Raw genomic sequence first — 26,868 nt, forward strand, 5'->3', positions numbered from 1 at the left:
AAATAAACAGAGCTCAAGTTAATTTGAATTAAATCGCATTTATTTATGTTCTGCGTAGTAAAGTATTTTCAAATATGGGCCACTTTCTTAATATTAAACTTCAAAACGGCATTCTTCACTTAACATCTTTTTTTAAACTTTAGAAATTATACATACCAAAATGAATGCTTAAAATTATTTTATCATAAATAAATAAATAAATTTTCATATTTATTTTTTTTTTTTTGATCATTTTCACTTTTAAAAAAATTGTTAAAATAATTTATCATTTTTTTTATCTAATAAAATGTTTTTCATTCAAATAAAAAAAGAATAATTAAAAATAAATAAATGAAAAAATTCAAAGAAAAAAAAACTTATGTTAGAAAATAAATCAAATCCTTTTTATTATTTATTTATTTTTCTTTTTCAAATTTTGAAAGAAATAAATTTTTTTAATAAATTATTTTATCATTTTTTAGACTTATTTTTAAAAATAAAATTAAAAAAATAGAATTTTTTTTTTTGTTATTGTAATTAAAGGAGTTTTATTTATAATAAATATTAATAATGAAGGTATTTTTGCTTGCTAGCTTATCTAATTGTTTTTAAATAAATGCACTGGATTTTTTAAATTATTGAATAAATTATTTGTAATTTAATTAATTTATTTATTGAAAAATTATTTTAACTTAATAAAAAAATCAATTCAGAGAATTAATATAATTTTATTAGGTGGACATAAAATTAAATGTCAAGTGGAATGAATAAAATAATAAATGGCAGAATAATAAAATGGATAAAGAAGCATATACATGCAAATATATGAAGTGTTTGTCAAAGAATGAATGAATGAACTATCAAAAATGAGTGAAGTATGAGCAATGGATATGTATGAAAATAATAAGAATAATAAAGTGGGTAAAAAGGAAAAATTAAATTTTTTCGAAGTTAAAATTAAGAGTTCAAAGAAAAAGAGAGAGGAGGTCTAATTGATGTGAGGGAATTAAAATTGGGTGCACGCTAAAAAGAAAAGATATTAAATTAAAATAAAAGGAATTAATAAATACAAATAGTAACATTATCAAAAGACTTATAAATAATAGAAATGAAAACCCACGTCGGTATACATTTAATATTTTTATAATAATTCTACTGAATGCTGGACATCCTTAAATGGGACGGACACGAGAACCAATGATCAACCCATCAGCCAGAGAGTTTATTTATTCGCAAGCGACATACACGCTTTGTAAAATGAAGGCTGCGTCGCAAAAATTTTGCAATCAAGCATTTAAATGCATTCGATTTTTAATACAATCAAAAATTAGATCATGTTCTGTTTGTTCTTCGTTGTCTCTCTCATTCAACCAAAGAAAAAAGGATGGAAATAATTCAGCAAATTAGATAATGAAAGCATTTAATTAACTAAATTTTTTATTATTACAGAAGTTTCATCTGCTAGAAGAAAATAAAGAAAGGCTCATTTCGCCTCTCCCTCTCACCTCAGACAAACCTTGATGTCTGCTCACCTTTCCAAGGATCTCAGATCTAAGTACAACGTTAGATCCATGCCCGTTAGAAAGGACGACGAAGTTCTTATTGTTAGAGGTAAAAACCGAATTCAAATAGCACAATTTCTGTTTTATTTTAGAAATAGTTTTATGGAAAGTAGGATTTGATTAGATAAAGCATCAATCTATCAAATAAACAAATTCTCTTTCTTATTCATTAGATTTCAGTCCTATGCTTCTGATGATCTTATCTAAACTATTTTTTAATTAAAAAGGTAAATTCAAAGGTAACAAGGGTAAGGTTACTCAAGTCTACAGAAAGAAATGGGCTATCCACGTTGAAAAGATCTCCAAGAACAAACTCAACGGTAATTTTTTAACCAAATATCAACTTTTAACTAGCTTTTAGCCAAATAAACTATATACCAAATGAATAACAAGACTAAATAATATGTAGAAATCTTATGTGTTAGGTTATAACAATATACTTCTCCTTAAATTTTAAGAATTTTCGGTTCAATTTAGGAAATATTTAGTAATTAACTATCAAAGGCAACTCAGCAATTTAGCTAAATTAAATATAATAAGTCAGTCAGTCATTCAGCTAATTAGTCTCTCATCCATCAATCCTTCAAGTTTATAATTCATTTCAGTAAACTAAACTAAACTAAAATTACATTCTCTATTAACATCTTAAGCAAATTAGTTGAAATTCATTAGCAAATTAAAAGCAAAAGAGGTGTAAGTAAGTAACAAAAAAAACCAAAACCAAACTAGAATAAAAATATACAAGACACATTTATCTAAAATGCAATCGGCTAAATTAATTTATGAAAAATTTCTATCAACCAGCATGCATGTATGTGCATTAATTTATCAAAAATGAATAATAAATAATTTATCAAAGCACTTAAATTTGCATCTAAATTCAGATACTTTTAACAAAAGTTACTATATTTGATTCTTTGCTATTTTGATAGCTTTGCAAAATCTACTATGAGTTTTTGTTCAAATATTCAAATTATCTCAGGGAAAAACAGAACGAACAAAACAAAATAATAAATAAATGAATTATGTAATTAACTACTACTTACTTAATAAATAAAAGCATAAATTAATAAATGAATTAATCAACCTAATTGAATTAGTAAACTTTGATTGATTGATTGATTGATTGATTGATGATTAAGAGCTAGCTCTCTAAATTGGTCTTTGAATGGCTTAAAATCGAAAGGAGAAGTTATAATAAGAATTTATATTATTTAGTTGTTTGTTAATGGGATATATGGTTATCATCTCATAATAAGCCTTATTTATGTTTTAGTAATAATTTGTTGTATTTAAAATTAGGTGCTCCTTACCAAATCCCCTTATCTGCTTCCCAATTAGTCCTCACTAAGTTGAAGCTTGATAAGAGTAGACAATCCCTCCTCACCAGAAAGGCTGCTTCCCTTAAGACCAAGGGTCAAAAGCACACTGTTGCTTGATAGGTGTGTTTATTTATGCAATCCTATTATAAATCTTAGTAAAAACAATAAATTATATATTAATACAAAGACTAATATATATGCCTGTATGTATTACTATTTAAATCGCTTATAAAATCTTAATTATGTTCTAAATTTTCCCAAAAATCTCAACTATATTTCCTCGTTTTGTAAAAATATTTATCAAATAAAGCCTATAAATTCTGTTTTAAATAAATGCATAAATTGAAAAAAAACTAAAGAATATTTATCTAAGATTAATTAATTTTTCAATTAATTAACTAAATAGTTATTTAATTTTTCTTGGATAATAATTCTGACTTTTGCAAAAATACTTCTTATTTTTATCTTTGCGTGAAAATCTTTAATCTAGCCACTTTAAAAAATAAGATAAAATCATGTATTTATTTATATTTTATTTTAAAATATTTAAATCAGATTATAACTTTTTTACAAATTACTATCACAATAAATATATATGTCTTATTGATTTCTAATCTAATTATTCAAATCTAAAAATTATTTTTATAAAATAATAAAAAATAATTTAAAATCAGTTTTTTTTGAAAAAGAAATTACTTTTAAATAAATATCTAACAATTACAATAAATATTTCAATAAATTTATATGATTATTTTTAATTTGTTTCCTTATTAATTTAATATAATTCATATACAGCTAAACCTTAAATTAATTTTGTGCACTCTTAGTGACTAAAATTTAGTTCAACATTCAAAGGATTTCAATATTAAGAAAAAAAATTAATTTAAAAGAATGAAAATATTATTTGATAAAAAAATATAAAAATTTTTTATCATTCATTATTCATTATTTTAAAATATCAACAATAATAATTTATTTTGAGGGGTGGAATAGGTGATATATATATATTTGAATTATAGGTTTATCAAATTTTAGGGGATATAATATTATTTATTTTATTAAAAAATGTATTTTTGTATTCAATATCATCCCTCCCTATTAAAAAATATATTCTATAATAGGAATGTACCGATTTGTATTTTAGATTAGCACCCGTTTAAAAATAAAAAATATTGAAATAAAACCTATTTTTTAGTTTAAAATCTAAGTAGGTACTAATCAAAGAGGACTTATACTTATTAGAAATATTCAATAAATTAACAGTTTATTACTACTTAAGCGAATTAAAATGTATTAAAGATTAACTTAAATAACTTTTTTAATAACTACTATCTATATGAATATTATTCTTTAATTTTTAAAATACTTATCAAAATAAATTTGTTAGCTTCTCAAAAATAATTTAATATAAATTAATATGCTATTTAGCTTAGTTGAGTAATAATTAATTAATTAATATTGATAGAAAGGTTAAAAAAATTATATTTTCAAATTTTTGTAATTTCACTTGGAATTAGGCTAAAAATAATTGCATTTAACTCATTTTTCAAAGCTACTGAAAATTTATATTATATTGTCAATTCTTTAGAATTAAAAAAAATTAATTTGAATTAAGTTATTAAATTATGATTTTAGTTTAAATTTTTTAATAATCTTGATAACTTTTGATTTCAAGCAGGGTAAATAATTACAATAATAAACATATTTCTTAACAAATTTAAATTAAAAATTATTTTTTTATATTAATTAAATGCTAAATTCAATTTTAATCCGAAATAACATCAAAGTCATCTTCATATTCATTTTAATTCTTCTAAACAATTAATTTTTAATATAAACTTAATTTATTAAAAACTATTTAAATTATTTTTACCTTATTTTATACTTTTGATCCATTCTTAGTGGAAGGTTTATCATCAAAATCTTCTTACTCATACAGATCTTCATATTGGGCCTCTTGTTTATTCTATTTATTTTATTTTTTAGAATCTGATTTTTACTTTTGAGTTTCTTTTTTATCTATTTAAATAAATATATTAAATTAAATTATTTCATTTAAACTATTTAAACTGAAAATTTTAAACTTTACTTTTTGAATGGTTTTTTTCGAATTAATCTTCTACATATTGTTAAAGATCATCATCTATAGGGGCTTGCTTCTTGTGATTTTTTTAATTTTATATTTCTTCTTGTTCATAATCATCATAGTCATCTTCTTCTTCATCTTCATTCTTCCAGCTCTACAATACCTCCTACTCTTTCTACTTTAAAAGTTAATCATATTGCTAAGGAGTTAATTTGCTATTTATATTTTATTGGTTTTATTTCTCTTTGATTTTTCCTTCATATTCATTAGAAGATTTTCTATCTGCATATTTTTTAATTATACTCTCTTCTTCTTTGTTGATTTAGTGATTATTTTAATTTATATTTTTATTTATTTGATGATAACCACCATAACCATCATCTTCTTCTGAGTAGTGTCCTTCTAGATCCTCGTCATTATCTTCCTCTATTCCTTATTCAGACTAGTCATAATATTCATCGTCTTCTTACTCTATCTAATTATTAGGAAGTGGGTTTCTTCTCTTTGAAGATTAAGGTCTTTGCATCTTTACTTGGTTATTTGTATTTTTATTTTATTCATACTATTATTCTTGCATTTTGTAATCATTTGAATCTTCATATTGATCATTAGATTCTAATTAATCTTCTTAATCGTAATCATCTTAATATTACTCTAATTCATCCTAATATTCATTATCATTATGCTTTACTTTGAATAATTTTAGGAGATTCTTAAAGTACAAGTGATTCAAATCAACCGAGTCTTAGATCATAGCCATAATTAAGAAAGCTACCTAGTCTTTTTGTAATTAAATATTCAAAAACTCAAAAGTTTATATGAATTATTCTTTAGAAATTGTATTTTTTCCATTTGATTTAGTCTATAAAGTAGCTTTAATACTCTCTCTGTTGCTGGCAAAAATCTATTTATTATTGTTAAAATAATAAAAATGAGAGCATAATTTAATTTACAAAATTACCTTTTATAAACTATCATATAATTTTTAGGCATAGCCCTTAGAAAATACTTAGTAAGAACCAACTATTTCACTGAAGGATTAGAAAATTTATTCATTTTTACGAGAATATTCCCAGTCAAATTTATATTTTCCATCCTTATCTTCAACCAAATACCTTGAAAAGAGGAGGGCATCATTTTATTGTAGATTAAATGGTTTACTATTTAATTTATATTTTGTAATTAATTATTTAATTAATAATAAAATTAAGGATCATAATTATCAATAAATTAATTACTCTAAAAGCATGGCTTGTAAATCTCTAATGGAAGTTTATTCATCTAAATTGTCAAAGAAGAGTTGGGCAGCCTCGTTCAGATTTAAAGCGTTTGAACGCAATTTAAATTAAACTTCCTCACCTTAAAAATTTAAAATTAAAATAAATAAATAAATAATTAAATATTAAATATTAAATTACCAATGTGAACAATATCTTCTCTTTTTATTCTAGTAACATATTGATTATTAGAGTCAGAATTAATTCTTAGAACACCATCAATAGATTTTTTATCTCTATGAAATTAATTAATTATAACAATAAAATTTAAAAATGTTTTAAGTTGAATGAAAAAATAATACTCAGGTCTTTCTATCTAATTTGAAGACTGCTTAGATTTTGTTGAAGGAGGAAATACTTATTACTAATGTTGCTCTATTTTTATTTCATTTTAATTGTTATTGTTTTTGTTATTTTCATACTGCTAATTTTAATTTTTCTCTTTCTAATACTATATAGAATCAATATTTTAATTATTTTAACTTTGATTTTCCCTATAGGTACTATTTTAATTCTTATCATCATCGTATTCATCTGTGCCCTAATTTCCTTGGGTATTTAATTCATGACGTAGTTGGATAACATCTTCTTCAAGTTAGCGTATTTTATCATCTTTCATTTCTAATTGTTTCTTTAGGAATCCCATTTCTGTACTCAGATTGTTGCTAAATAAAACATTAAAAAATAGTATTTAAATAAACTTTGGTTTTACAAATTTTGTTTACTTTTTAGCAGATTGAGGTCTTGCCATACGATTTGAATTGATTGGAAGCTAATTAGAAAAGTCTTTTTTAGAACTTTGGTTATTAATATTCTACAACCTAAACTTACTAAGCTCATTTTTTAATTCATTGATCTCACGATCTCTTTCTTTTAGATGCTTTCTTAAAGTTGTGATTTACAAATTTGATTTTCTTTCTAAATCGTTATACCCTCTCTATTTATTATAAATTAATTAATTAATTAAATATAATAAAAATAATTGTTTAATTTAAATTAAAATTAACTAAATATTTTTACTTAGAGGTAATTATTTTGATTATCATAATTTTTAAGCTATTAAGCCATTTCTGTGTTGTCATATCTTAATTGCTCAATCTCATTATTCTAGGCATATAGTCTTTCTTCTAATTTTTGATAATCAGTTTCTTTGCTTTGTTTTTAAAATTTGTATTAATTACATCAATTCTATTTGATATAAACGTAATATTTACATTAATACTTCCATTTTTTCATTTAAAGCTTATTACAGCAAATTCTTCAAGCGAGTACACTCTTCAGCATAGCACTTTCTTTCTCTATCTAGCTCCTGTAATCTCGTATATTTAATTTGCTTCTTAATTTTATTGTTCTCTTCATCTTTCACTGCTAACTACATTTTCAAATCTTTTATTGTTTTTTTCAAATTCTCAGTGATGTGCCCTCCCTATTTTATGTAAAAAGATTTAATTATTTTAGGATATCTAAAACAGACTATTAATAAAAACAATCAACCGTGTATGATTGATTCTTGAGCAAAAATATTATCTTTATAAATAAAAATTACCTCTGTTTTTGGATAGAATCCTTTGACAATACCATTAGCTTCATACTAATCTACAATTTTTTTATATTTTACAGAATCTCTCTATTTTTTAAAAATAAATTAAATAAATATCAGTATTTGTTTGTTTATTTATTTATTTTGTTAGTTAGTTAGTTAATTAGTTAATTCTATATTCATAAGCTTAATTTTTAAATTTGATTTTGATAATATATTTGTTTGTTTATTTGCTAATTTTGAATCTGTAGTTTTATTAAAATAAAATCTTTTGCAAAAATAAATATTTATTTTATGGCAAATTACCTCAACTTAATATAGTTGGGTTTTTAAAGTCTTGTTGCTTTCTTTTAATTCATTTATTTGATTTTTTAGTTGTAAAGTTTCTGCATAGAGCTGCTCTTTTTCTTAATGTATGATTCTAGGCATATGTTTTGCAACATCTCCACCATAAGTATCAAGACCAGAGTTAGACGTATTTAACTATGAACTAATTTTAACAATTAATGAATATTATATAATGCATCATTTATTTCTATCTACTTGATTTTATTTAGTTGCTACGCTGTTCTATTGAGTTGTTACATGTTATTTTCATAACTTCTATGTCCAGAGTTGTTCCTCTGCCTAATTAATTAGAAATAAAAATCTATTTGAATACAATTTGCATAAAGGAAAGCTTTATGGAAAACTTCAATTTACATTCCACCGCTGTATAACCTAGATTACTCCTATTTGCTTTATATCATAACTCTATTTGAGTTAATATTGTTATCGCTATAATTTTGTACACTTTAAATGTGCTAGTAAGGAGTCTAATCTTCCTACTAATCGGCATTATTGTGCATTAGATTATTGTAAATAGGAGGCTTTGCACTTGCAGGTCTTATTGGATGCAAAGGAGGCTATCCCTACTACTTTGCAAACTGCTAAAACTGCATAGGAGGTTTTTATTACTTAATATAATTATAATAATATTACATAAATATCTTTTAAAAAGCATAAAAAATCTTTTTTAAGGTAAAATAAATTTACTATTTCTGTTCCATCGAAGGCTCTTCTCATTATGGCTAATTTATTATTATGCTTGACTGTTTATTACTTTGGAAATGTATTTATTTATTTCTTTCTTTCTTTATTTATTGAGCAATTCTACCTAAAACAAATTGAAAATTAAAAGATACTTATTGATAATTTCTTTATAAAGTTAATTATTTGATTATATTTTCCTTTATAAAGTTTAATGGTATTATATGATTTTAATATTTATTATACGAATCTATATATGGATTATTTATCAATCCAAAATCACTATAAATAATTATTAATTATTTAAAATCAAATCTGTTTTATATTTGATAATTAATTAATTAATAGATGCCTTAACTTCCTATCAATCAATTTTACTTATTCAAACTTAATCACTGATTGATTTATAATATTAAGTAGCTTGCTAATTATTTATCTATTTTATATTCTTTATTAATTTGCATCACATTTACTCAAAATAAAAAATTATTTTAATTTTTCAAATAGTCCAACTCAAACAAACAACACTTTTATTAATGGTAAAATATCAAGTTAACAGATAAATTATTTACTTCAATTTGAGTAAAATAAGCATTTATGGGTAAATCTTATTTTGAAAATATTAAATGAAATAAATTGAATATGTTTTAAAATTTTAATATTTAATAAAGTAAATTTTAAGAGATTTAAAGATGAAGTTAAATTAAATTTTTATATGAATAAGCATAAGTATGAATAATATGTATATTGATATATAATACGAGAAATATCATGCATTAGCTAAAGGAGTAGAGTACATTTTATCGATTTATTGTTTGAAAACGTTTTTGGCATTATGACGTTGTATTTTCATTGTTGTGGTCATACAGTTGAGATTGGCCATTGATTCTGGGTGGATGTACAACTTTTTGGCCAATTCAAATCCTGCAAGCTTGTCAGCACGTCCCTACTTTTCAAGAGAGGCTAAGACAGCTGAAACTATTTCAGGATTTTAACATAGCTCTTCGTATGTACCAGAAATATTCTTTTATTTACCTAAATCTTCAATGAAGGCCTTTTCTAAAACAGCAATTGCAATACAATAAGATTGAAGAGAGTCTCCATAAACGAAGATTTCTTGAATACCTCTAACTTTTAAGTAAGAGTTTTCTACCTTTTCAGGAGCAACATATTCACCTTATTGAAGCTTAAAAATGTTTTTCTTTCTATCAATAATTTTTAAAGCTTATGTATGAGGTAAGATCATACCAACATCACCAGTGTGTAACCAGCCATCCTTATCAATGGCTTCGTTAGTCTTAGCTAAGTCTTTGAAGTAACCCATAAAGTTACCAGTTCCTCTAAAGCAAATTTCACCTCTTGGTTGGGGTTCTCCTTTTTCATTCTGATTTATAAGATTTGAAAATTATTAAAGATTTCAATTAAATTATTTTATTTACCTTATCAGTAGAGAAGTAATTCATATCGGGTACATCAACAAGCTTATATTCAGCAGCAGCAGTTGGACCACCACAATGACCAGATTCAGGATCTTCAAAGAAAGTAGTGAAGGTAGCACCAGTAGATTCAGTTTGACCATAACCTTCAATCATAGGAACACAAGAGATGACTTTCATAAAATCGATGACATCCTTAGAAATAGGAGCAGAAGAAGTAACCAAGAAACGGCAACGTCCACCAAAAAGTTATTTAGTCTTTGAAAAAATCAACTTGTCGTAAAGAGCATGAGTGCATTTACCAGTCTTGATTCCTTCAAACTTGGTGCTCAAAGCCATGTTTAAGAGGAACTTCTAAACTCCAGTCTACTTTTCAAATTATTAATTAATCAAATCATAGAATCTATTGTAGAGTCTAGGAACTGATATGAAGAAAGTGGGCTTAACAACAGCCAAATCATCCTTTAGCTTTTAGACATCACCAGAATAGAAGCTATTATTAATTAGAATATTTAATTAATTTTAAATTGAAAATGAATGAATTAATGATTGATTAATTGAATTTTTTAATTATAAGAATAATTTCTTACTAAATCTTAGCACCTTGAGAAAGGACAGCATATACGAAAACTCTTTCAAAGACGTGAGGCATAGGCAAATAACTTTATTTTTAAATGAAAAATCATTAAATTTGTTAATAATACCAAATTTTTTAAATTAAATTTAATTATTTATTTATTTAATTATGATTTTATTTTAAATTTTATTTATTATTTTATATGGATTTTGAACATTTATTGCTTTTAATTTGATTTATTTTTAACTTTTTTTGCTTATTAAATTTTTATGATCAATTTGAATCAGTTTATTTGATAATTTATTTGTTTATGATATTACTCTTTTTTTTTTTTTGGCTATTGGCTATTCTTTACTTAAACTTTTAAAATTAAATATTAAAATTGAAATAATCTCTTCTTTCTATAATTTTTGTTGCTTCCTAAATCCTTATATTTTTAAATAAATTATTTACCTTAAGTGAACATCATCAGGATAAAATTTGACATTAGGGTGGTACTTGAGAGCAGCCAAAACAGAGTTAAAGTTTTAATGAGACATCATAGCAGCCTTGGGATCACCAGTAGTACCAGAGGTGTAGGAGAAGGTAAGACAGTCAGTTTCCTAAACTTAAACAATGTCCTTAGGGTTGAGCTTACCAATATTAATAATGGCATCCCAAGAATAGAACTTGACACCTCTTTATTCCATAGCTAGCTTGTCTTCAGGCTTAACATCGTCAATAACAATAATGTTTTTTAAGCTTCCAATATCAGTAGTCTTAACGAATTGAGAAACAGAAGCTCCAGAAGCAATACAAGTAATAATTCCAGAGTGCTTCAAGCAATAAGTAATATTCTAAGGACCTAAAGTGTCGTAAAGTGGGATAGCAACGTGTCCATAACTATTTAATTAGAAATATTAATAAAGTTAATAAGAAACTTAATCTGCAAACTTATTGTTTTTATTTAAAATTTTAAAAACATCTTATTTCTTTTTAAAATATTTTCTATTTTTATCTTCTCAAAATAGTGCTTTTTTAAATGTGTTTTATGCAGCCTAATTTTTTCAATTTTAAGGCTTTTTACTGCTAAAAACTTTAAAAAATGAAGATATTTCTTGAATTATAAGATTTAAAATCCTTATTCAAAACATAATATTTTAAAAAATAATTACAGCATGTTTGAAACATCGAAAATAGTCCATTCTTCACAGTTTTTAGCAAAGATACCAACCATCTTCAAGCCAGGGAATCTGCTGTCTTCGTTAGACTCGTAGTAAAGTTTTTCATGAACGATAGCAGAACCAAGGGCACGAGCTAAAGCATTGACTTCATTGTAAGTCTTACCTTCATAAATATTAGTTTATTTATTTCTAGTGAAGAGGAATTGCTGATCACCACATGTTTTTACTACTTTAATCCAAGCATCTTGCATGGTCAAAATATCCTTTTCAGGTTGCTTCTTCAATCCTAAGGCAGAGACGGGAGATCTTCTAATAGAAGTCTCACCTTCCTTCTTTTCTGAACATTCTACTGAGTAGACGAGTTGAGGAGCTTGATTTCCCATTTGAATTTTAATGTTTTTGCTTTGATATGAAATGGATTTTTTTGACTGTTTGTTATTTATTTATTTGCCAAATTAATTGTTTTTAAATAAATTTTGTTTATAATTGTGATAGGACTATTAATTTGTTTTACAATATTTTTTATTTGAGTGATAATTACGTAGATGATGATTTTTTTACATTTGTTAATCTTAACATATCCAAATTCAATTTATTACATACAAAAACTGTCAACTCCCAAGTAATTTACTATATTTAGTCATATTTGATATAATTTTTACAATAATTATATGCTTTTGTCAGGAGTAATAGAGCAAATTATAATTTAGCATATTTTACGTCATTCTTTTTTGATGACTTTCTTCGCGTTTTACATAAAGTCACATGTACTTTAAATTAATATCAGCTGAGGATATATTGTGATACTTTTAGCTAGAAATTTCTAACACGTTAGTAGGATGGCATTCTTAAACGTTAAAGCGATAAATCTTACAGAGAGTGAAAAGAGTAAATAGCAAATTGTATGATAAAAATAGAATAGAGAAAATTTCATCTGATCTGATGAGCAGTCTCATAAGAAAATGAATAATAAATATAAATTATGAGTCATCTAGTTTATTCTTATATTATAATTTAGTCCCCCTTATAGTCCTTTTAAATTTTAATTATTATTTTATTGCGTACCAACAAAAAGAATAACAAGATATATTGATTGATTATTAATAGCTCTATTTTTAATTTCAATTTAGATAGCGTCACATTTGCACATCAACCTATAAGTAATGCATCACATTGTTTAAACACTAATTCTTCATCTAATATTATCAGTTCAATTTTTATTTCTAATTTAAATTCTCGTATTTTCATCTAAACAATCTTACTCAATTTAGAAATAATATCAACTCTCCAGATAAACAATTAATTTTTAAGTTCTATGTAAACAAAAATAATAAAGGAATATCATCAATACGCTAAAAATGTACTTCAATTACTGCTACTTATTTTAATATCTTTCTTTAAAGCAAGGGATATTTATCAAAAAATCTTAATAAAAGAGAAAAGGATAAATTATATTTTAAATAAATAAAGAATCAAAAAAATAAAAGAAATATCTGTAAAGAAAGCACTTGCAGCAACTAAATATTTTAAATATCGTAAGATTCGTTCTATGTATTAATCAATAAATCAGTCAATCTTTATATCTATCTATCTTGATCGATTCTTGTAACGTGGTAAATATTGAAAGGTAGAAAATTTATTCATAATTTAATTTCATAGAATAATTCATTTCATTCCATCAAATTTATTGTGACTGAATTTATGTAATTATGCATTGTAATTAATTCAATTTTTGGAAAATTTCTGTTCAAACTTTTTCATAGAACAATAGTTATTTGGCTCTTTCAGCCACAACTTTTCAATAAAAAATTTTAATTATTTTCATAGTTATTTATTTTCAATACAATTTTACTTATTTAGTTCTATTAAGTGTTCATATTGCGTAAATTTAATGTATCTAATCAAATATGGATTTTGAATGACATCATTTGCATGTAGTCCGTACACAATTTATGATTAACTTAACATTTCAAGATTAACATTTTATTGTAGCTACTTTCATTTATAAAATCTCCTTTTTAAATAATTATTTTCCTAATTTAACAAAATAAATGCTAAAAACAAACTACATTAAATTTATAATTTGAACAAATTTTTTTGACAAGATCTAAATTTATCAGATAATTTATGAATATAACTATTACAATCAATTTAAATTTTTGATAAATTTGCAAATGTTGTGTAATGTAAAATCAGTAATAGATTTTAAAAACTGATTAAAACCGACAAACAATATAAAAGTAAAAGTAAACTAAAAATTTAATTATCTTTCTATTCTAAGTTTTTTTGTGTTGTTAACAAGTAAAACAAGTTAAAATAAATAATTTTTTATTTCACAAAATTTTTACAAGAAAAGTAAAAAAAGCTTAAAATTATGTGAAAAAATTTAATTAAGCATTGAAATGATTTTTAATGGTTTTGAATTATAAAAAATTTGAATTATTATCAGAGATATAAAAGAATATGGAATAAAATTATTCGAAGATCCTTTTTTAATTAATTAGAATAAAGATTTTCCAATCTTTCAATAAATTTCTATTTTAAAAATATTCTAATATTTTAGATTATCATTTGGAAATATAATATATAATTAATTAAAAAATATCAAACATATTACAAATGCAAAAAAATTATTCCAATATTTATAGATTTTTTTGAGGATACTACTATGGTAAGAATTTAAGAATTAGAATATGTATTAATATTCATAGAATAAATAAAAACATTCAAAAAATTTGTATTAGTTTAAATCTCTGATTATTTTTATAATTGTAACTACTTGATTACTTAGCATTTATTACTTTTGATTTTTTTTTCCCCATATTTGAAATTAAATTTCAAGATTGTTTCAAAATTTTCCAAAATTAATCTAAATTTTGAAGTAATTTAATTTAATTCTTTTGCTTTTTATCTAAAATGTTTTATATTTTATTATTTAAATAAACCAAAAAATACTAGAAATCATTAGTATTCGTTTTATTTCTAAAGTCACTTAGATACACAAACAAAATTATATATTTTAATTGAAAAATTTATAATTTTCTATTTTAAATAACTTAGAAGTGTAAAAAACAAATTTAATTGAATTTATGCTTTTTTTTTAAATATAAATTTTTTTTTTTGATATGATTTTTGGTTTTTGAATTGATAAATAAGTTTTTATGAATAATAATAAAAATAATATTTAAATTTATAAAAACAATAACATCAACTCAAGTAAAATCTTATATTTATAGACATTATTTTGATTAAATAATTTTTATCTTTAAATAACTTGTTTTAATGAAGATGTTTTTTATTAAATTTAAAATATAGAATTTTATTTTATTTATCAAAATTCTAAGCTTAATAAGAATTAATATTAAGTTAGCATTAAAATCTTTAGTCCTTTATTTATTTAATAAAGGATTCTTTTAAAACAAGCAATTAACTAAATTTGTGTAATTTACTGTATTTTTTAATCTAGAAAGTTTGTAATTAAACAAGAAATGAAATAAAATATTAAGTAATTTATTAAAAGCAATTTACTTTTAAGATACTCTGCTTATAAAAATTAGTAGGTATCTTAAAAATATGATAATTTTCAAATAATTTAGAAATTCACTTGAAATTTATATAAACCAGGAAAGTTAAATTTATTTGATGATTTTTTTGTTGTTGTTGAAATTAAAATTTTTCTTGAAAAATATTTTTTCTTTGATTGTATATTTAGTTACTTGATATATTTGTAAAATTTCTTAATTAAACATAAATAAATATAAAATATATTAATTAATGTAGTAAATATTTGTAAAATTCTTTGGATGACCACAAAATAATACTTTTATTTAAATCTTCAATAAAGTATTTAAGAATGATTAAACTAACTTTAACCTAAAATTTCATAATAGAAGTAATTTTATCCACTAAGTCTAACATTTATAGCTAAATTAACAAAAATAAAATACAAATTGTAATTTTCAAATATTTCTTATCATTTAAAAATCTATTTTATCAAAAAAATATAAGAATAAAAGAATATTTTAAGAAAGAAATATAAATTATTATATAAATAAATTAATTAGCAAATAAATAATCTATATTAAATTTTAAATTTTAAATTTCAAATTTTTCTTTCTGACTTATTATTTCTAATTTACAAGAAAATTTTTAATATATAAAAAATTTTATTATCCTCAACCAGAATATAAAAACAAAAGTAATACTTTTTAGATATATTTTTTTTCTATTTTACAGTAATTTATTACTTATTGTAAGTTTTAGATCATTTTTTTTATTAAAAAAAGCTAAATTTTGCATTTAATTTATATTAAAAAATGATTTTTTTAAGCATTTATTTAATTAGTTTATAGAATAAGTGTTATAAAAATATAAAGTAGAAAATTAAAGCAGCCAAAAATAAATTTATATTTTGTTTGAAAGACTTTATCTGTTGATTATAATAAATAATTAAAAAGAAGATTAGGAACGCCTATTTATCAATAGGCAAGCGTAGATTAGGGATTAAAACGCATATATTCTGCTAAATTAATAATAAATGATAACTTAATTATAAGAAATAAATAAAAAAAATCTAAATCAAAGTGAGTAAAAACATGAATTTGATATACCCCTTTTTGTTTATTAGCTCAATCGTTTGCGAAGGCATATTACAAATGGAAATACTTGGTGATGAAAACACTTAAAGTAATTCAAATAAAATTACATTATTACTTGGAACTCCACCTGTTAGCTAGTAAATATTAGCCTAGTTTGATTTGTCAGACTCTTCAGATCTTGGACAGTTTATTATAGACTCTAGCATATAGGCAAACGATCCAGAGTTTTATGAAAACTAAGTATAACCTTATGGGCTCACGTTGTATAATATGCACTCAAGTTCTACAGCTTAAATTGGAGAAAGCTATTAATCTAATACTGTTTATGGTGGATATTTTGTTGGAAACATTGTTTAAGATGTTATAAAAATAGGAGATAAATAATTTAAATACTCATTTCCTTGTGTTGTAAATGATCCTTCAAGATTACCATTCTCATTTTTAAATGGGAGAGTACTCTTTAATAGAAAGGATAAAAATTATTTTGATTATATGAAGGAGCAAGACATAATTTAAAGCAGTGATTATTTGTTGTAAAAAACCTAACAGCAAAAATAAAAAATTGATATAGTCTACGACTTAGACAGAAATAATAATCCAATTTTTAACTCTCCTGAAGATTCTTTGGTAGGTAGTAACTTATTTAATCTCAAAATATATGGAGTGTATGCAAATAATTAAGATATTACTGATAAATTAAAACATAGAATAGTCAACTTTGATCCTGTTGATATATCTACAAATTACTTGTACGTCCCTTAAGAGATTTATTAAATGTATTTTTAAAGTATATTTCAATATGATTTTTCAAAATGTGAAAATTGCAAATGTTAGATTACAGAAAATTTACCTACCTTTAAATTGGTTTCACAAGAGTATATATTTGATATTACCCCAAGTATGTATACTTACTATTAAACATAATAAACACCTGATGGAAAAATATATGGTTAATGTTAAATAAATGTAATGAATTATGGTTATTACAATTTTGCTTCTTAATTATTAAAATATGCCAATGCCAAAATATTATTTTCAAAAGAAAATAATTCACTAAGAATTAATGGAATTAAAACAGTTTAACACCTGAATTTGAAATCCCTTATTGTTATATTCTCTTCCTTTAACTCTGTAGTTTTTACATTTTTAGTGTTTACTGCTTTTTATTTAATTAATAAATAAAAATAATTGAAAGGAGAAGTGTCAATCAGATATAATGCTAAATATAAAACGCTATGAAATAAAATAATAATCTTTTTATTTTATTTTTATATTACTTATTGTTATTTTTATTCTTAAAATATTCTAATCATTTCATCTAATTTAAATAGCAATAAAAAAATTAAGTTATTATTATTTTTCTTACATTTATTCAAATATGAGATTTTTATTTATTGAATGAGTAAAAATAAGATATAAAATTAAATAAATATATTGATTGATATCATTTTATTATAGAATGAGCTTTTTAAATGTATTAATTTTTATTTATTAAATTTTCAAAAATTAAATTCACACTTTAAAGACATTATCATGAATTTTTAGAGTTTAGATACTAATTAGCATAATTGAATAGCACTGATGAAATTATACTAGCTAATGCTACAAGCAAACTTTGAAGGACTATTGGTGTTACTGTTATTCCTAAGAATTTAAAAGGATAATTTTACTAATCAAATTACACTTCATCTATAATTTATTAATAGTACTCTAAAAGATCTTATAAATATTCCTTAATACTCTAATTTTCCTCTAAATTTTATTTGGCTATTTACAAACCTTTGTTGTACAAAAAATTATTTGAAATCTTTCCTTTGTTGATGTAAGAATCTTAAACTAGTAAAAGATCTTGAACGTAGATTTTATTATTATAAAGATTTGTAATTTAATCTGTAAAAGTTTGATTCAGATTAGCTCCCCAAAAAAGCACAAAGCAAACAATAATAATCATGAGGATTGAATCAAATCCTATTTCAACAATAATAACTATATTAATATTCATCACTTTAAAATAAGATAAAACTATTAGCAGCAAGCAAGCAAAAGCATATAATGCCATCACTGCTATTAAAATTTCAACTCTAAGTGAATAGGATTTACCATATGCCATAATTGATTTTCGTAGAATTGACCAACCTTTTAAACTTTCTTTTTTTAAAATATTAATAGTCGGTAAAACCTTCGATATGTTTGTGTCTCCTATCTTTCTAGGAATAAGCATATAAGATAATTCTTGTAGGATAGTTAGCTTTTATTTAAAAAAAAATAAATAAGCTTTTTAAGAAAGAAATTTAAATATTTATAATAAATAATTCAAAAACAAAAGCTTTAAAATGTTTTCTAAATATTAAATTACTTTTCTATGGAGATCTGATAAGCCAAAGCTCATTTGAAGAAAAATAGCAGAATATAGTGTCTAGACTTATAATGAAAGGATAATATTTATTGCAATTTCATTCCAATACATTCCCAAAACAGAAGAAGAAAATGATATAATCAAAGCACATATTAAAGGAAGTAATCCTCTTATCACAGATAGTAGTAAAATTAAATTTTTAAGAGCTACTCTTTTTGAAGAATATGATTTTTAATACAAGCTAATCAGAAAATGGATAATAGTGTAACCATCGTAGCATTATTAGTTTGTTTATATCCCTATTGGATCAGGCTTTTTATGTGTTTTCCTAAAATTAAATTATTCTTCCATTTTTAATCTACTATTTTCAATTTAATCACTTGTTTTTTTTGAAGGTTCTACCATTAATTATATAAAAAATAGGTTAGGATCAGTGTCAAAGAACCTTTAAGTGTAATAAACCTGCTCATATATAATCTATTATTTTAAAATTAAAATACTTTTTAATACAAAAATAATTTGTTTATTAAAAATATAATCTATCTACTTTTTCTGTTTACTAACTCCAATCTTATAAAAAAAGATCATACATTAAATCTTCAATTTTTATTTGAGTCTATTTATAAATTTTAATTTTTAAAGGGTCAAATGTTGCATATTTGGTAGAAATCTGAAAACACCTAAACACTACCACCACTAATAAAGTTGAAAAGTAAACCGCTTAGTTTATTGTTGAATTAGTGAAAGTGAAGTAGAACAAAATAGTAACAATACTCATCAAATAATTCACAAGTTAGAGATAAACAGATCTTGATCTACCTATGAATTAAAGATTTCTACTTAAGTACTTTCCCCTTAAACTAGTTAAAATGGCAGTAAAAGGACCAAGAATAATAAAATATAAGAAATGATAAATGAAAAATTCAAAAAATTGTCTCTTCCTAAAGATCATATTATAGCTTTTTAAATTTTTTATATCTATTGAATATTTGATTAATTTAGCTTCTTCCTTTTCTTCTTGATCTTCTTCAAAATAATTATCTTCCAAGTGCATTGTTCGAGAAGTTTTGTATGAAAGAAAATTATTTTTTGCTATTTCAGTTTGATTATTCATTGGTGATGGTTTTTATTCTATTTAAATTTTTACATTTTCTTCTTTGCTTAAAATTTAATATTATTTTTATTGATTCCTACAATAAGTTTCATCAATTTCACCACCATATATTTCAGAATCTTAAATATCCTTTTATTTTAATCCACTCGCTTATACTCTTGGCTAAGTATTCAATTACTGTTTATAATCTGATTAGGAAAGCAAATCTTATTCTTTATATTAAAATAACTGTATTATATTATTATAAGTTTTAATCTTTAGAATTTACCAACTTTTTGTTTTTGTTAACTTTGCTAATCACTTTTACATGAATATAATTCGAGTTCTTTTTAAGAGCTCATAAATAAATAGATTAAATAATTGATTTTTTGATTATTAAAATACTGACAAAATAATTCATTGATTGATTATTCTTATTATTTACTTTTTAATTAAATACCTAAAATATCCAATTTTATTATCTATCTTTACTGATAGATTTTAAATTTATAATTTTACAAGAATTTAATTTATACTTATGTATCAACAGCTATAAAAATAGACCAAATGATTAGCAACAAATATTAAATAAGCTGAAATGCTGAAAATTATACTATTTATAATTAAGGATAAATAATGCACTTTTAATAATCCTAATATTAAGTATATAGAATTTAATGTAATAAAAATATATTTAGAGTTTATTGAAAAAATAAAGTATTATTAATGAAACGTATTAGATTATTTATTGTATCATTGAAATTTACAAAAAGTAATAAAAATAATTTGTTTTTATATAAAATACAAGTAAAAACTGAACTTTGGTTTTTTATTTTTTACAAAAGCATTTTAATTATGGCTATGATGATGAATAAAAGGCACAAGCTGCAAACTTTTTTATTTCAAAAATTTATTTCCTCAATAAATATCATATAATAGATAGGGGTAATTATAATCAAACCCACCTTTTTTATACTCAAAATAACTAGTTTTTAAGTATTTAAACCATATTAAAATTTTTTTAAAAACAAGCCTTAATATATGAACCTACCTTTACAATAATTCTAAGATTGAAAAAAATAAATATTAAATTTATTTTTAATCATTTACATTAATTTTATAAAATATTTATTTTATTATTTTTGAGATAAACTTTCTGATTTAAAAAATATAAAGGATTTTATTTATAAATAATTTTTTTTAAAAGTAAAAATTTTGACAGTATGCTTTGCTTAATAATTTTATTGATTTCAAATAATATTGTTAAATATATTGAATATTTTATTATCTTTTTATTGATAAAAAAATTATTATTAATTTGCATATATATTACTCTTTTTCCTACTTTTTGTAGACTGGGATCACATTAAAAATATTTGATATATTTTAGAATTACTCTTAACAGTATTAACCCTAGATTTTGATCACTGCTACTGCAATCAAACCTCAATTTATTGGGGAAAATTAATGATTTAGGGTTGATTTTCATTTAGGATTTCAGTAAGATTGAGTTTATTTTTTTGACAGTTAATAATTTTTGCTTAACAAATATTAAATACAATAAAACTAACTTAATTGGATAATTTTATTTTATTTAAATTTTTTATATTTTAAATAATATTAATAAAACATATTAAAGACATAATCATGAATTTTTAGAGTTTAGATACTAATTAGCATAATTGAATAGCACTGATGAAATTATACTAGCTAATGCTACAAGCAAACTTTGAAGGACTATTGGTGTTACTGTTATTCCTAAGAATTTAAAAGGATAATTTTACTAATCAAATTACACTTCATCTATAATTTATTAATAGTACTCTAAAAGATCTTATAAATATTCCTTAATACTCTAATTTTCCTCTAAATTTTATTTGGCTATTTACAAACCTTTGTTGTACAAAAAATTATTTGAAATCTTTCCTTTGTTGATGTAAGAATCTTAAACTAGTAAAAGATCTTGAACGTAGATTTTATTATTATAAAGATTTGTAATTTAATCTGTAAAAGTTTGATTCAGATTAGCTCCCCAAAAAAGCACAAAGCAAACAATAATAATCATGAGGATTGAATCAAATCCTATTTCAACAATAATAACTATATTAATATTCATCACTTTAAAATAAGATAAAACTATTAGCAGCAAGCAAGCAAAAGCATATAATGCCATCACTGCTATTAAAATTTCAACTCTAAGTGAATAGGATTTACCATATGCCATAATTGATTTTCGTAGAATTGACCAACCTTTTAAACTTTCTTTTTTTAAAATATTAATAGTCGGTAAAACCTTCGATATGTTTGTGTCTCCTATCTTTCTAGGAATAAGCATATAAGATAATTCTTGTAGGATAGTTAGCTTTTATTTTATAAATAATAAATAAGCGATTAGAAATTTAAACATTAGTAATAAATAACTCAAAAAAAAAACCTCTAAAATGTTTTCTAAATATTAAATTACTTTTCTATGGAGATCTGATAAGCCAAAGCTCATTTGAAGAAAAATAGCAGAATATAGTGTCTAGACTTATAATGAAAGGATAATATTTATTGCAATTTCATTCCAATACATTCCCAAAACAGAAGAAGAAAATGATATAATCAAAGCACATATTAAAGGAAGTAATCCTCTTATCACAGATAGTAGTAAAATTAAATTTTTAAGAGCTACTCTTTTTGAAGAATATGATTTTTAATACAAGCTAATCAGAAAATGGATAATAGTGTAACCATCGTAGCATTATTAGTTTGTTTATATCCCTATTGGATCAGGCTTTTTATGTGTTTTCCTAAAATTAAATTATTCTTCCATTTTTAATCTACTATTTTCAATTTAATCACTTGTTTTTTTTGAAGGTTCTACCATTAATTATATAAAAAATAGGTTAGGATCAGTGTCAAAGAACCTTTAAGTGTAATAAACCTGCTCATATATAATCTATTATGTTAAAATTAAAATATTTTTGAAAACAAAATTTGTTTATTAAAAATATAATCAATCTACTTTTTCTGTTTACTAACTCCAATCTTATAAAAAGAGATCATACTTTAAATCTTCAATTTTTATTTTAATCTATTTATAAATTTTAATTTTTAAAGGGTCAAATGTTGCATATTTGGTAGAAATCTGAAAACACCTAAACACTACCACCACTAATAAAGTTGAAAAGTAAACCGCTTAGTTTATTGTTGAATGAGTGAAAGTGAAGTAGAACAAAATAGTAACAATACTCATCAAATAATTCACAAGTTAGAGATAAACAGATCTTGATCTACCTATGAATTAAAGATTTCTACTTAAGTACTTTCCACCTAAACGAGTTATTATGGCAGTAAAAGGACCAAGAATAATAAAATATAAGAAATGATAAATGAAAAACTCAAAAAATTGTCTCTTCCTAAAGATCATATTATAGCTTTTTAAATTTTTAATATCTACTGAATATTTGATTAAGTTGGCTTCTTCCTTTTCTTCTTGATCTTCTTCAAAATAATTATCCTCCAAGTGAGTCGTTCGAGAAGTTTTGTATGAAAGAAAATTATTTTTTGCTAATTCAGTTTGATTATTTGTTGGTGAGGATTTTTATTCAGTTTAAATTACAACATTGTCTTCTATGTTAAAAATTTAATCTTGTTTTTGTTGATTTCTACAATCAGTTTCTTCAATTTCATCAACCCATACTTCAGAATCTTATATATTTTTTTATTTCACACCATTCGCTTCTACTCTTGGCTAAGAATTCAATTACTGTTTTTAATCTGATTAGGAAAACAAATCTTATTCATTATTTATTAATATTAAAGTAATTATATTATGCTATGGTAAGTTTTAAGTTTTAAAATTTACCAGCTTTTTGTTTTTGTTAACTTTGCTAATCACTTTTACATGAATATAATTCGAGTTCTTTTTAATAGCTCATAAATAAATAGATTAAATAATTAATTTTTTGATTATTAAATTACTGACAAAATAATTGATTGATTGATTGATTGATTATTCTTATTGTTTACTTTTCACTAAAATGTTTATAATCTATCTAATTTTTTTCCAACTTTAAACATTTTTTATTATTATAATAGACTTTATTTTTACTGATAATTTTTTAATTTTTGGTATTTAAATAGCTTTTAATAAAAAATAATTTCAGAATATTTATCCAATATTTTACAATAAAAAAAAGCAGTAATGAAGCACTAAAATAATTGATTTAGAAAAACAGATCTAATTAAATAAAATCTCATCATTTTTTTGTAAATATCACAAATTTAATTAATTAAAAATATTTACAATTTTTGTTTTTATCTAATTGAATATTTATTATTCATGTCTAGAATATAAGAATTCTCACTTGTTTATTAGTTTGCTAAAAATATATTTTAGTTCTTAAATAAACAATTATTTTATTGAATGTTATTGATTTCAGTAATTTTAAATTTATCAACTCTAAAAAATAAAAATTTTATACATACTTTTTAAACAAAATTTAAAATATTTGAAGAAAGGATGGCACTTATTTTCAGGCAAAAAAGATACTTAGGGAATGCCTTAATTAATGAGCATTTACAGTATATTAAAAAATGACTAACAAATTCTTTTTAATTGAATGTAATATTTAAACTTTATTAGAGCAATTTTGAATTTTAAATGCATTCATATTTTTATTACATTAACTTAATATGATCTGTAAACTAAATTAATTTGTCTCTTAATTTAATTTCGACATTTAAACAAATTAATAACTCGCTAATTTTAGCATGAATATTTTACATTACAGCAGCAAAATAAAAATTATTCGAAACTCATTTTAAATATTAGAAAAATTTTATTTTAAACACCTCTGAGAAAAATATTAGATAATATTTACTTTTTCTTATTTTATTTAAAAGAGAAAAGTTACCAAAAAAAACCATGAAACAAAATTTAAAAATATTTATACTCTTTTTGTTATCTACAGTAGTTTTCGTTGCTTATACTCTCGTAGGAAATAACAGATAGAGAAATCTATAATCTACTGTGAAAACCGCCACATTTAATCCAAATTATGGAAGTACGAGCAGCAAAGTCAGTGATGTAGCCAGTTCTACCTCGGGAAATTCTGGAAAGCTTTCTACTGGAGCTTAAGCTGCTATCTATGCTTGTTCAGCTATTGGTTTATTTTTAATATTAGTACTGATTAATTATGCATGGAGAAGATATCGTGCTTATAGATGTAAATAAGCAAGAGAAAAGTGTTAATAGGAAATATAAAATTTAAAAAATGCTCAATAACAAAATCATTAAATGAGTTAAAATTTAGGAAACTCGACTGTGTATAATCCGGGACAATAAATTCCTAATATGTAAAGATATCCTTAAAATTATCAATTCTAGGTATACCCAAATTAAAATAATTAAAATTTTTATTGAATTGATAATAGATCTAATTATATATTTCAAATTATCAAATAAATGAATACTTTCTTAAATTTGTATGAAATTTAAATAAATTTTCTTGTTATTTTTATTATATTATTAAATTTGTGCTAAAAACATTAATTTATTTTTTGTTTTGAATGCCAATAAATAGAATTTTCTTATTTATCTATTTATTTATTTTCTTGTTTATTTATTTATTTATTTATTTATTTACTATTTTCTGAATAAATAAAATTGATTTTGAATATTATTTAATAAAAATGACATTATTTTCTTGATAATAATATATCACATAAATTATAAACCTTCAAGTAATAACAAATATACTTTAAATCCACATTAATGATCAATAAGATTAATTAACACCAAAATTTAGAAAAAAGTGAATTTTTGTCCAATATTTGATTTTTCAGAATGATGAGGTTATCTACCTAAATTAAGGTTCTGCAGTATATAGCGAAGAATTGTATACCAGTGTTTGAAATAGATGCTTTTTTATAGAGCTCATTAATTCTTGTTTTATAAAGAATGATTGATTACCCTAGTTATTTTCCTGTGTTTTGAATTGCTAATTGATATTTAATGGCTATTTATTATTTAATCAAATTTACTTTTTTTTAACTTAATTAAGCTTTTTCAATCTGTAAGATAAATTTCTGTGTAATTTAAAGTGATTAATTAATCATCAAAGAACAAATTAATAAATATATTCACCATTAATTTAATATTTCTTATATGAATTCATTATACTCGAAATTCATTTTTATGGCTAGAAAAGATAGAATTTTAAATTTACAAAGCAAATTTGAAAATAAATTTTATCTAAAACTAAAAATAATAATAAAGAAGTATGAAACAAAAATTTCTATCTCCTTAACCATACTACCTACCTATCTACTATGTTTACTTTCTGGTAAGGAATAATTAACCAAAAAATATACTACCTACAAACAGGGTACCATTTACTCAAAGCTTTGAAATTACGCGTAGCTGAATCAATGGTATAAGTAGCGCATGCAAAGGAGGTTCTTTAGAGTTTCTACAGGAGCTCAGATTGATATTATTATTTCATCAGCATAAGGATTCTTTCTTTATATTAGTTTTTATGAATTACTTGTTGAATAATTGTAATTGTTGCCTCAGAAAAAAAAGAAAATTAAGAGATTTAGCAAAAATTATAATAAAATATCAAATATTTATAAACTATATTCGAAGATTTCCCTAACAGTTTTGATTTTAGATATAATTAGAAAATCAAAACTTTTATTGAATTGATTGATTGATAATTAAAATGATTATTCATTCATACATTGAATAACTTCTTAATATTTAAAATATATATATTTTATTTAAACATTTAATTTTATTAATTTTTTGAATCTTAAATACTTTCTATCTATCTATGAATGTAAAAATTGATAATAATAAAAA

The 26,868-nt window shown here is 22.5% G+C and overlaps 6 protein-coding genes across 6 annotated transcripts; 3 read left to right on the forward strand and 3 right to left on the reverse strand. All coding sequences in view use genetic code 6, as the record gives it.

The window, feature by feature from the left end:
• Nucleotides 1-1,087: 1,087 nt before the first annotated feature.
• On the forward strand, nucleotides 1,088-2,980 carry TTHERM_00382350 (60S ribosomal protein L26; the record flags this gene model as incomplete). Its single annotated transcript, XM_001015519.3, has 4 exons — nucleotides 1,088-1,103; nucleotides 1,429-1,590; nucleotides 1,769-1,861; nucleotides 2,844-2,980. 4 exons carry the CDS (start codon nucleotides 1,088-1,090, stop codon nucleotides 2,978-2,980), a joined length of 408 nt encoding a protein of 135 aa, XP_001015519.2.
• A 1,642-nt stretch (nucleotides 2,981-4,622) lies between these two features.
• On the reverse strand, nucleotides 4,623-9,062 carry TTHERM_00382370 (hypothetical protein; the record flags this gene model as incomplete). Its single annotated transcript, XM_001015521.3, has 15 exons — nucleotides 8,802-9,062; nucleotides 8,469-8,722; nucleotides 8,310-8,393; nucleotides 8,073-8,256; nucleotides 7,773-7,853; nucleotides 7,441-7,652; nucleotides 7,247-7,379; nucleotides 6,952-7,163; nucleotides 6,529-6,891; nucleotides 6,368-6,462; nucleotides 6,188-6,308; nucleotides 5,911-6,109; nucleotides 4,953-5,853; nucleotides 4,737-4,882; nucleotides 4,623-4,676 (listed from the first exon to the last, which is right to left on the reverse strand). The coding sequence occupies exons 1-15, from the start codon at nucleotides 8,829-8,831 to the stop codon at nucleotides 4,623-4,625; spliced, it is 3,069 nt and encodes a 1,022-aa protein (XP_001015521.3). The 5' UTR covers nucleotides 8,832-9,062.
• A 502-nt stretch (nucleotides 9,063-9,564) lies between these two features.
• Nucleotides 9,565-12,354, reverse strand: TTHERM_00382380 (AMP-binding enzyme family protein; the record flags this gene model as incomplete). Its single annotated transcript, XM_001015522.3, has 5 exons — nucleotides 9,565-10,179; nucleotides 10,235-10,724; nucleotides 10,822-10,893; nucleotides 11,262-11,690; nucleotides 11,963-12,354. 5 exons carry the CDS (start codon nucleotides 12,352-12,354, stop codon nucleotides 9,565-9,567), a joined length of 1,998 nt encoding a protein of 665 aa, XP_001015522.1.
• A 4,212-nt stretch (nucleotides 12,355-16,566) lies between these two features.
• TTHERM_00382400 (transmembrane protein, putative) lies at nucleotides 16,567-17,808 on the forward strand (the record flags this gene model as incomplete). Its single annotated transcript, XM_001015524.1, has 1 exon — nucleotides 16,567-17,808. One exon carries the CDS (start codon nucleotides 16,567-16,569, stop codon nucleotides 17,806-17,808), a length of 1,242 nt encoding a protein of 413 aa, XP_001015524.1.
• On the reverse strand, nucleotides 17,206-23,979 carry TTHERM_00382410 (transmembrane protein, putative). Its single transcript, XM_001015525.2, has 6 exons — nucleotides 23,869-23,979; nucleotides 23,026-23,798; nucleotides 18,926-19,402; nucleotides 18,088-18,817; nucleotides 17,424-17,728; nucleotides 17,206-17,326 (listed from the first exon to the last, which is right to left on the reverse strand). Exons 1-4 carry the CDS (start codon nucleotides 23,939-23,941, stop codon nucleotides 18,101-18,103), a joined length of 2,040 nt encoding a protein of 679 aa, XP_001015525.2. The 5' UTR covers nucleotides 23,942-23,979; the 3' UTR covers nucleotides 17,206-17,326; nucleotides 17,424-17,728; nucleotides 18,088-18,100.
• Nucleotides 23,980-24,930: 951 nt separating this feature from the next.
• Nucleotides 24,931-25,428, forward strand: TTHERM_00382430 (transmembrane protein, putative; the record flags this gene model as incomplete). Its single annotated transcript, XM_001015527.2, has 1 exon — nucleotides 24,931-25,428. The coding sequence occupies one exon, from the start codon at nucleotides 24,931-24,933 to the stop codon at nucleotides 25,426-25,428; it is 498 nt and encodes a 165-aa protein (XP_001015527.2).
• Nucleotides 25,429-26,868: the final 1,440 nt, after the last annotated feature.

Source organism: Tetrahymena thermophila (assembly GCF_000189635.1).
Source record: "Tetrahymena thermophila SB210 genomic scaffold scf_8254652, whole genome shotgun sequence".
NCBI lineage: Eukaryota > Ciliophora > Oligohymenophorea > Hymenostomatida > Tetrahymenidae > Tetrahymena > Tetrahymena thermophila.